Source organism: Danio rerio, chromosome 17 (genome assembly GCF_049306965.1).
Source record: "Danio rerio strain Tuebingen ecotype United States chromosome 17, GRCz12tu, whole genome shotgun sequence".
NCBI classification, from domain to species: domain Eukaryota; kingdom Metazoa; phylum Chordata; class Actinopteri; order Cypriniformes; family Danionidae; genus Danio; species Danio rerio.
Genome location: NC_133192.1, coordinates 5,431,261 through 5,442,500, shown reverse-complemented (window position 1 = coordinate 5,442,500; position 11,240 = coordinate 5,431,261). Strand labels below are relative to the sequence as shown.

Genomic DNA, 11,240 nt, shown 5'->3' with positions numbered 1-11,240 from the left:
AATGTTTACAAAGCGATGTAATGCTTTTATGCTAGTCTATGCTTTTATGACTTCTAGGCTGGATTACTGTAACGCGCTGTTTGCTGGCTGCCCAGCATCCTCTATTAACAAACTTCAATTAGTACAAAATGCAGCAGCCAGAGTTCTTACCAGGTCTAGAAAATATGATCAAATCACCTCAATTGTATCCTCCTCACACTGGCTGCTTGTTCAGTTTCGTATTGAATTTAAAATATTACTTCTCACCTATAAAGCTTTCAATAATCTAGCTCATGTTTATCTAACCAACCTTCTGTCTCGCTACAGTCCAACTCGCTCTTTAAGGTCTCAAAACTCAGGGCTTCTGGTAGTACCTAGAATAGCAAAGTCGAGTAAAGGAGGTCGAGCCTTCTCATTTATGGCTCCTAAACTCTGGAAGAGCCTTCCTGATAATGTCTGAGGCTCAGACACACTCTCCCAATTCAAAACTAGATTAAAGACCTATCTGTTTAGTAAAGCATACACTCAGTGCATCATTTAGAGGTATGATACATGACTGTGCTCCACGCAGATTTCTGCATCTTGTTTATATACACTATGAACAGCAGCTACGCTAATTATTCTCTTTATTCTCTATTTCCACCTGGGGATACTCATCCCGAGGCCCTTAGACTATGCAGAGTCACTGATTGATCCAAGGCCAGAGACGAGATGATCCCAAGGTTTCCATATCCTGGATCAGGCCGTATCCTGAGCAGCTGTTGTGGTGGTCATGGAGGAGTGGAGAGCATGAGACTGATTCCTGTGACCCCCCAGGGACAGACGAGTCTTCGCTAAGGCCCAGCTTCCAGCCTCCACCGCTGAGACTGCAGCTCTACACAAGACATTTGGCCAGCGAAGAAATTACAATGGTTGTGCCAAACTGAGCCTGGTTTCTCTCAAGGTGTTTTTTCTTTAATTTTGCTAACTTGTGAAGTTTTTATTCCCTCTCCACTGTTGCCAGTAGCTTGCATGGTTTGGGATCTATAGAGCTGTGCATCGATGGATTTGCTCTCCAGTGTCTAGACCCTCAGTAGTGACTATTAAACCACACTGAACTGAGCTGAACTGAACTTAAACACTAAAAACTGAACTACACTGTTCCAATTTACCATGATCTTCTATGTAAAGCTGCTTTGACACAATCTACATTGTAAAAGTGCTATACAAATAAAGCTAAATTGAACTGAATTAATACTTTCGAAAATCACAATCACAATGTATATATCCATGCCTAATATCCAGATAGTATGGCAAAATAAATTTTTTATAAATTGTTAGAATTTTAATATTTGTGATGCAGCAAGTCCAGAGACTGTTGTGTACACTATGATTTTATATAAAATTCATTTCAATGTGTGACAGGACTAAAAAGTGTCCATAAACGAATATTTTCTCAATTCAAATGAGTAGTGGTTTGCACCCGGAAACAGTATTCCACACGTCAATCCTTAACAACAGATATGTGAATTGGATCAACTAAATTGGCTGTAGTGTATTAGTGTGTATGGGTATTTCCCAGTACTGAGTTGCAGCTGGAAGGGCATCCACTGTGTAAAACATATGCTGGATAAGTTGGCAGTTCATTCCGCTGTGTCGACCCCTAATGATTAAGGGACTAAGCTGAAGGAAAATGAATGAATGAATGATGAAAATGGAAAACCTTCAGAAAAGTAGAGTCGCCATCCTTTATATGGACAAGTGATGTCAAGGGTTGCTTGAGTCACACGTGCCTGACTAACTTGTGGAGCATTTCCTGTGGAGTAAAAACAACAGCATAAATAATCAAACATTAGTTTATCAAGTGGTAATTGTCAGTGTAACAAACAAACAAACAAAGCAAAAAAAAAAATAAAAAAAAAAAAAATATATATATATATATATATATATATATATATATATATATATATATATATATTTACATTTCTATATAATTCCTTAGATACAGTTTTATTTACTATTTTATTTAAGATTAAATATTTTCTCTTGTTTTTTATGTGTTGTATTTTTATTTCTGTTACATTGTTTGGTTTATTTAGTTTCACTTGAGTGTTCAGTTAGGTGGCAATTTGGTTTATTTGCTGTGGGTCCTCTACTTCATTTTATGGACCCTTTTTATAAAACTTTTATGGCACATTTAACGTAATCAGCATCTTAAATCCTTGAAAGTTTTTTTATTTTCTTTGCATGCATGCGCATGTACATTAATATGCATATTTTAAAGTAAGCATGTACATTTCTATGTATTTATGTATGCATTATATCATCTTTGCATCAAATTACAAAAAACCAATGCTGATGCGAGCTGTTTGTAATGCAACATCTATGGGGGTAGGACAGTAAAATTGACATTATTCTCTCTTCTGGCTGCTGTTTTCAGTATCAAACTAGATTTTCCTTTTTCTGTAAGTCCTGATAACACCATCCTGGAGTTTTTTTTTATTATTTAAGCAAATAGGATTGCAAAATAAATTATTTGTTGTACTCTCCCATTCACTGCGCTCTAAGTTTACCCAACTATGGACAACAGTGCCTGCTGAGAAACACAGAAATGGGTCCATTATTTGCTTGAAAAAAAGATAAATAAATGGACCCAACTCCGAGGGCTTCCTAAAAACATTTTATTTTGTCACATGGTCTCTTTTATGTTACTTCTTTGACATCCTAGACAATGATTGTAATAATACTATGTATCGTGACTAATGCTACTAACCCTTTTGTGTATTGTTGTTTGAATAGTTTCCTCTTCCTCCTCCTCCTCCTCCACTCCACTGACGGCCTCTCCAGCCTCTATACTGACCATTACTCCATCCTCTTCCTCCTCTCCACCCTCCTCCACCTCTCCATCCTCCAGATCCTGAGCTGTTTCCACCTCTCCATGATCCTCGGCTTGAACCCTGACTGCTCATTTTTTTAACCTTCTCGATAAGTCTGTTGTTGCTAAAAGCTGTGGATGTACGTTAACAAGAATTATTTATATTAATTATTAAATTACCCTTTAATTGCATTTTATTAACATCTAGCCTGACCCCAACTCTCAGTAATGTCAAAACAGCAATTGTAATGAAAAGTATTCATATTTTTCATTAAATTACCCATTAAATCTATTTTATTAACATCTACTTCCACCCAAACCCTAAACCAGACCCTCACTGTAATGTAAAAATAGTAATTATAATGAGAATTATTCATATTTTTTATTAAATTACCCATTAATTGTATTTTATTAGCGTCTACCGCTACGCAAACCCTAAACCCAACCCTCACAGTAATGTAAAAACAGCAATTATTGCAAGAATATTTATATTTTTCATTAAATCCCCCAATAAATGTACTTTATTAACGTCTACTTCAACCCAAACCCTAAACCCAACCCTCACAGTAAAGTAAAAACAGCAATTATTGCAAGAATATTTATATTTTTCATTAAATCCCCCAATAAATGTACTTTATTAACGTCTACTTCAACCCAAACCCTAAACCCAACCCTCACAGTAATGTAAAAACAGCAATTATAACAAGAATTATTTATATTCTTCATTAAACTGCCCATTTATTGTATTTTATTAATTTCTACCCCAACCCCAAACCTCACAGTAATGTAAAAACAGCAATTATAACGAAAGTTATTTATATTATTTATTAAAATACCCTTTCATTGTATATTATTAACATCTACCCCTACTCCAACCCTTACAGTAATGTAAAAACAGCCATTATAACAAGAGTTATTTATATTTTTCATTAAATTACCCATTAATTGTACTTTATTAACATCTACCCCAACCAAAACCCTAAACCCAACCCTCAATGTAATGTAAAAAAGTAGTTTTAATAAGTCTTTTTTATACTTTTCATTAAATTACCCATTAAATTGTATTTTATATAACATCTACCCCTACTCCAACCCTCACAGTAATGTAAAAACAGCCATTATAACAAGAGTTATTTATATTTGTCATTAAATTACCCATTAAATAGTATTTTATTAACGCTTACCCTAACCAAAACCCTAAACCAACCCACACAGTAATGTAAACAGCAATTATAACGATTATTATTTATATTTGTCATTAAATTACCCATTAAATAGTATTTATTAACGTCTACCCTAACCAAAACCCTAAACCCAACCCCTCACAGTAATGTAAACAGCAATTATAACGATTATTATTTATATTTGTCATTAAATTACTCATTAAATAGTATTTTATTAACGTCTACCCTAACCAAAACCCTAAACCAACCCACACAGTAATGTAAACAGCAATTATAACGATTATTATTTATATTTGTCATTAAATTACCCATTAAATAGTATTTATTAACGTCTACCCTAACCAAAACCCTAAACCCAACCCCTCACAGTAATGTAAACAGCAATTCTAACGATTATTATTTATATTTGTCATTAAATTACCCATTAAATAGTATTTTATTAACGTCTACCCTAACCAAAACCCTAAACCAACCCTTATAGTAATGCCAAAACAGCAATTATAACGAGAACCGTTCATATTTGTCATTAAATTTGCTATTAAATAGTATTTTATTACTGTCTAACCTAACCAAAACCCTAAACCCAACCCTCATAGTCATTCATTCAATTTCTTGTCGGCTTAGTCCCTTTATTAATCCGGGGTCGCCACAGCGGAATGAACCGCCAACTTATCCAGCAAGTTTTTTACGCAGTGGATGCCCTTCCAGTCGCAACCCATCTCTGAGAAACATCCACACACACATGCACACACACACTCATACACTACGGACAATTTACCCAACCAAATTCACCTGTACCGCATGTCTTTGGACTGTGGGGGAAACCGGAGCACCCGGAGGAAACCCATGCAAAGGCAGGGAGAACATGCAAACTCCAACCCTCATAGTAATGTAAAAAATTTGTTTTAATGAGAATTATTTATATTTGCCATTAAGTTAACCATTAAGTAGTATTTTATTAATGTCTACACCAACCCTTACAGTAATGAAAAACAGCTATTGAAACGAGAATTATTTATATTTGTCATTAAATTACCCATTAAATAGTATTTTATTAACGTCTACCCTAACCAAAACCCTAAACCAACCCTCACAGTAATGTAAACAGCAATTATAACGATTATTATTTATATTTGTCATTAAATTACCCATTAATAGTATTTTATTAACATCTACTAATACACTAAACCCAGCCCTCACGGTAACATAAAACTATGAATTATTGTTGTACAGCATCACAAAAATTACGGTATATTGACATGGGTATCCACAGCTGTATGCCACTTAATCTATTATTAGACTTTACCAAGTAGTTAACTAATTCTGAGAGGAAAATCACAACAAACAAAGCTAGCAATGTGTCACAGAAACAAGACTGTCCGTTTACTGATCAATATCCAAATTCAAATGAATAGAGTAAACACAGACCTGCTGTTCTACTGATGCATTAACAGGATTTATAGCAGAATACTTTTATGATATTATTCCTATAACGTTATATGAAACATGAAGAGCCTCAAACAAATATAAACGGGTGAAATATTTCCAAAATAATGAAGCAACGCTACACGTCACTGCCTGAGACTATTTACGTCAACCGACGTTTCACAGCTCGCACTAACTACATTGTGGGAAAATGAACTCAAACATAAGTAACGTCAAATCCACATATAATTTACTAAAGAAACACAATTGAGCTCGTTTTATTGAGTTTAGTACTTACAGCAGCCAGCTTGTTTACTTCCTCAGTTAGTGACGTCTAGCGAGGCTTCGAGTTTGGCGCCAACTGATATCACTTCCGGACATGCGCTGAGCGTAAACATCGTGTTTTTTCAGTAAATATAATTTTAGATCTTACAGTTACTTGTACAGTAATAGCCAGGGATGGGCAGTATTCATGATACATATATTTAAAATACGTATTTTAAATACTAAATTGTAATTTGTATTTGACAGGGTTTATGGAAATGGGTTAATATTTTGCTTTATTGTATATATTGTATACAATATATATATATATATATATATATATATATATATATATATATATATATATATATATATATATATATATATATATATATATATATATATATATATATATTACTTTAGTGTTTTGTATTTTTAAAATACTGTAAAATACGTCGTGATAACTCTACAAGATGGCATCATAAAAATGGGGCTTCAGACTGATGCTTTCTCAGTTATTTGCCTATTTTGTATTTTGAAACTAGGCCTACAACAAACCTTATCGATAGGACTATTTGATCAATCCATTAAACTGACTTAGTGAAGTAAACAATGATTGATAACAACAACCTTTCTCTGAGCAAGTTTAAGTCAGCTTCTCTGCACCTCATTCAACTCTACTGTACATGAGGTGTTTATAAAAAAAATTATTTATACGTTTTATTCATAAAACTTGTTTTTCTTTTTTTATTTTAGTGTAGCTTTTGTACAAGTTTCATACAGAAACTTCTGTCTTTCATACAGAAAGTCCTGAAGGTGATCTTTGTGCTCATTGTAGACCATGTTATGCACATAATGAGTTGGAATAGTACTATATCTCTTGATTGTGTAGGCTAAATTGCCACCATTTCTTAAAAGTCTTATTTTTCAACATTTTGTTGCAACTGAAATATTTAGAACTCAAATTAAAAATCACGATTTCTGAAAACTACTAAAATCAGTTTTATAATTAAACAAATAATTAAAAGATGTTTATACAAACAACAAAAATAAATTACAAAATTAAAACATAAATTAAAATATATTAATTAATATAATATAAATAATATTAAAAACAAATATAAAAATGTTTTTTATTATTATTATTATTTTTTGTTGTTGTTTGTTTTTTGCAATTCTATTCTTCAAAACACATTTTAGGACGAAGCAGTGGCGCAGTAGGTAGTGCTGTCGCCACAGCAAGAAGGTCGCTGGGTCGCTGTTTCGAGTCTCGGCTCAGTTGACGTTTCTGTGTGGAGTTTGCATGTTCTCCCTGCGTTGGCGTGGGTTTCCTCTGCACTCTCAGAAAAAAAGGTACAAAATTGTACCTTTTAGGGTACAAATAGCCCGTCACTGGGGTGGTACCCTTAAGGGTACAAATTTGTACCTCTATTTAAAGGTACAAAATTGTACCTTCTACATTTGTACCCTTTAAGGGACAATTTTGTACCCTAGACACTGAAGGTACAAAAATGTACCTTTTTATATTGTATAGTATTTTCAGGGTACTGACCCAGGCATTTTGATCTTTTGGTGACTGCATGCACAAATAAATAAATAAAATATTTTGGTTCACAGATGTCCATTTTTATTTATTAATGTAGAAATATTTCATTACAACTCACAACTGAATGTGTTAAGAAATAAAATTACACAGCAAGTATAAAGCAGACATGTAAAAAGAACAATTTAGATAAGAATAAAAACTAAATAATTTACACTTAATACAAAGACCACAAGAATACTGTTTAAGATTTATAAACACATTACACAGGTTACATCAAGTACTGCACTTTATAAAGTCCAAAGTATTTGTCTTTAGTCAGAATACTCGGTCATAATAAATAATTTGTCATCAACATTTTCTCTGAATTTCAGAATGAAGGCAATGTTTCTCTATAAATTGCTTCAACAGTGCAGAAAACCAAAAACATCAGTAGCCTCTTCCTCAACATCAGTAGATTACTCCTCATCATCCTCAAGTGGAGTTGTAATTTGTTATAACACAATATGTGTTTATGCTTTTGATAAACATGACATGTAAAGCACTCATATCTGGAAAATGTTCTTTGATAGTCATCAGGACCACAAGTTATTTAAAAATTTGCTTTATGCATGAATGATAGCAGTGTGCTGGATTCACTTGATGATTGTGATTATCCCAAGAGCATGTAGAGAAACAAAAAACAAGGTTGATCACTCTGGTAACTGGAGTAGATCAAGGCTTGTCACCGTCCACCGTTCATTCAAAACATTCCACTGCAGAAACATCAAGGTGTTCTTCTAATAAGATGGATATGTCAAAAATGTATATTCGTCCACATCATTAGCCCGGCCAATCCCAATCCCATCAACTCTGAAGACTGCCGTGACTCGTCTTGTTAACACAGTTGTCCAGTCGGTGGCCTCCTCCTGTACTTGAACTGTTGGATGTGGTGAAGATGATTCACTGTAAATGACAAAGCAATAATTACATTAATATCAGTCACTCTATCACTGATGAAGAGAAAATCAACATGCATAGAAAGGAAAATAATTAATATTCACTGATTAAAAAAAAAAAAGTATCACAGATTAAAAGACTAATATAAATTTCATTCATTCATTCAGTTTCTTTTCGGCTTAGTCCCTTTATTAATCTAGGGTCGCCACAGTGGAATGAACCACCAACTTATCCAGCATGTTTTATGCAGCATATGCCCTTCTAGCTGCAACCCAGTATTACGAAACATCCAGACACACTTATTCACACACACATTTATACACTACAGACAAATAAGCTTACCAAATTCAGCTATAGCGCATGTCTTTGAACTTGTGGGGAAACCGGAGCACTTGGAGGAAACCCTCACGAACACTGGAAGAATATGCAAACTCCTCACACAAATGCCAACTGACCCAGCTGAGGCTCGAACCAGCGACCTTCTTGCCGTAAGGTGACAGCACTACCCACTGCGTCATCCTAATATAAAGAATATCAAGCATTATAAAATGTATTTATCACAGCATATACTAAACAGAAAACAACATACACACCTGAGCACAACGAAATGTTGAAGTGTCTCGCTTAACAAGGCTGGCAACATGAGAAGTGCTGCTGTAAAATCAATTCCTGGAACATAAGATGTGGCATACAAACAAATATGAAGGAATCCATACAAAGCTAGAATTTAATAATATTAATCAAGTGGAGAAAGTTTAGAAAGAGTACCTTAGAGTCAGATCCATAGCATTCTTCAGTTGATCTCTCATCTTTTGATGAAAACCTAGAAAATAATTTTAAACATGTGGGTGTACATTTATTGTTGTTTGTAAGTAAAAACCTACACATTTAAAATAGTATGTAAAACCATGGTATAGATAATGAGACATACTTACATCTTGTAACTGAGCCATGCTTTCATATGACATGCCTTCATTGGTCTGATGCTGTTAGGCTGCATTCTGTTGTTCAATCTTGTCCTGAAAGACAATTGGAAACTTCAAAAACTTCTGGAAAGCAATAAGATAAAGCAATAACTATTTACTTATTTTGAGATATTAATAAAATAGGTAAAATAGCTCAAGGTACCAGTTTCAGAACAGATGAGACAAATTATTACATTAAAGAACAAAGTATAACCTAAAACGTCGATTTATAAAACGTGGTATGTTAATAATTCTACATTAACATAAGTATAACGTTAAACGATAGTAAAGCACCAACAATTCTGGACATGAGAGTTTGTGGACACTCCTCAACATTAATGTAACTTAGACACTGAAACGAAGATATGTACAAGCATACACACGCCACGTTTGTAACTAGCCACGTTTACATAATCAGTCGCTTTGCCGGTGACAAAATTGTGATTTTTCTTCACAAAATGGCGGTGTAACTTATATAACCTCTAAAATTACATTTCAGCGGTCAACCGTGGCTAGAAAAATGGCCTCAAAATATAAAACATCATCGATAATTTCAAATTTCCAGTATTAATAACAAAAGGTTTTATATCAAGGTATATGAAGACTTTAGTCGCGCGAGCTCCGGGCCACACCGCACATTACTCACGGCCCGATTTCGGTGCACGGATACGGCAGCGTCGGCTCGCTTCTGCCGCCGCAACTGGCCCGAGTGTATTTTGCTATTTGGGTTCCGATTATATTCCGCCGTGGCAACACTTATTAATAAAGCAGTAACGTAACGTAACGTATATAAGGCGCGAATACGTTACGTAGGCGATAAAGGGAACTTTTACACCGAGAAAACTAACAGCATATAACGTTAGTACTCACCGTCTATAATGTTATGTCCCTCGGTGACTTCGATATCACATTGTATTAACTTCTTTAATAAGCTGCAGACATCTTAGCAAACTCCATCCTGCAGGCCAGCCCGGAGCACTTAAAGCGGGGGAAAGCCGAGACCCGAGAGTCAGACAAAATCAACAGAACACGACTTCACATGTAAAAATGAGACTGAAAATATATCTTTAATACATTCTTACCTGAAAAGTGTGGACTCCAAAATAGACTTTCCTTTGAAGAGCGTGCGAAGTTCTGTGTAAACAGCCAGCATACTCTACCGACCGCCTCAGTAACAAACACTACTATAAGGTCTCAACAAGCCAAATTCTTAAAGAGACAGCAACATCACCACCTGTATGAAGATGCTGTCACTCTGCATAGTTCTTATTCTACATCCCATAAACTATAGGGTCTTAAACAGTAAGCAAAGACCAGTATTTATGTTTTTAATGATTAAAATTACATTCAATTATAAATTAAATTATTAACATTTTTGCGAAAAAATGTAATTTAAATACATGAATTTTTTTTTATTTATTATTAAAATATTTAATTCAATCAATTTATTTATTTATTATATTTTTAAATTATGTATTTTAGTATTAATATTAAGTATTAATACATTTAAATTAGTGTTATATAGTGTCTTGATCTTATCATGAGCTGAGGGTACAATTTTGTTCCTATAGGGAAACAAAATATATAATTGTACCTTTAAAGGTGCCAAATTGGTCCTTTACGGTACAATTTTGTATCCAAATGTGCTATAAAAGGTACAAAAATGTACCTTTCAAACCTAAATCTGGACATTTGTACCTTTATAGCCCATTTGGGTACAAAATTGTACCCTAAGGACCAATATGGGACCTTTAAAGGTACAATTTTATATTTTGTTCCCTCTAGGAACAAAATTGTACCCTCATTGTACCTTTTTTTCTGAGAGTGTGGGTGCTCCGGTTTCCCCCACAGTCCAAAGACATGCGAGTGGGTGTGTATGTGTGGATGTTTCCCAGAGATGGGTTGTGGCTGGAAGGGCATCCGGTGCGTAAAAACTTGCTGGATAAGTTGGCGGTTCATTCTGCTGTGGCGACCCCGTATTAATAAAGGGATTGAGCCGACAAGAAAATAAATAAATGAAAACACATTTTATAACAAAAGGGGCTCTATTTTAACCATTTTAACCAACCAGGTGCAAGTCTGAAGCA

General features: G+C 34.3%; 1 protein-coding gene and 1 long non-coding RNA gene across 4 annotated transcripts in view; both read right to left on the bottom strand.

Moving 5' to 3' along the window:
• mcm8 (minichromosome maintenance 8 homologous recombination repair factor) overlaps positions 1-5,781 on the bottom strand; it is a 40,007-nt gene extending 34,226 nt beyond the window's left edge. Inside the window, exons 1-3 of one of the 3 annotated variants that reach the window (XM_073928109.1) lie at positions 5,446-5,781; positions 2,732-2,965; positions 1,682-1,774 (exon numbers count right to left, since the gene is read on the bottom strand). In XM_073928109.1, coding sequence (XP_073784210.1) covers positions 1,682-1,774; positions 2,732-2,927 — 289 coding nt within the window. In that variant the 5' untranslated portion in view covers positions 2,928-2,965; positions 5,446-5,781. The remainder of the gene's footprint in view (positions 1-1,681; positions 1,775-2,731; positions 2,966-5,445) is intronic. The other 2 variants (XM_002665115.8, XM_021467272.3) reach the window with 2 other exon arrangements.
• A 1,529-nt stretch (positions 5,782-7,310) lies between these two features.
• Positions 7,311-10,341, bottom strand: LOC137488062 (uncharacterized). The gene is made up of 7 exons (XR_011006948.2): positions 10,236-10,341; positions 10,024-10,131; positions 9,124-9,207; positions 8,957-9,011; positions 8,782-8,857; positions 8,531-8,707; positions 7,311-8,194 (listed from the first exon to the last, which is right to left on the bottom strand). It is a non-coding gene; the product is annotated as an uncharacterized lncRNA (long non-coding RNA).
• Positions 10,342-11,240: the final 899 nt, after the last annotated feature.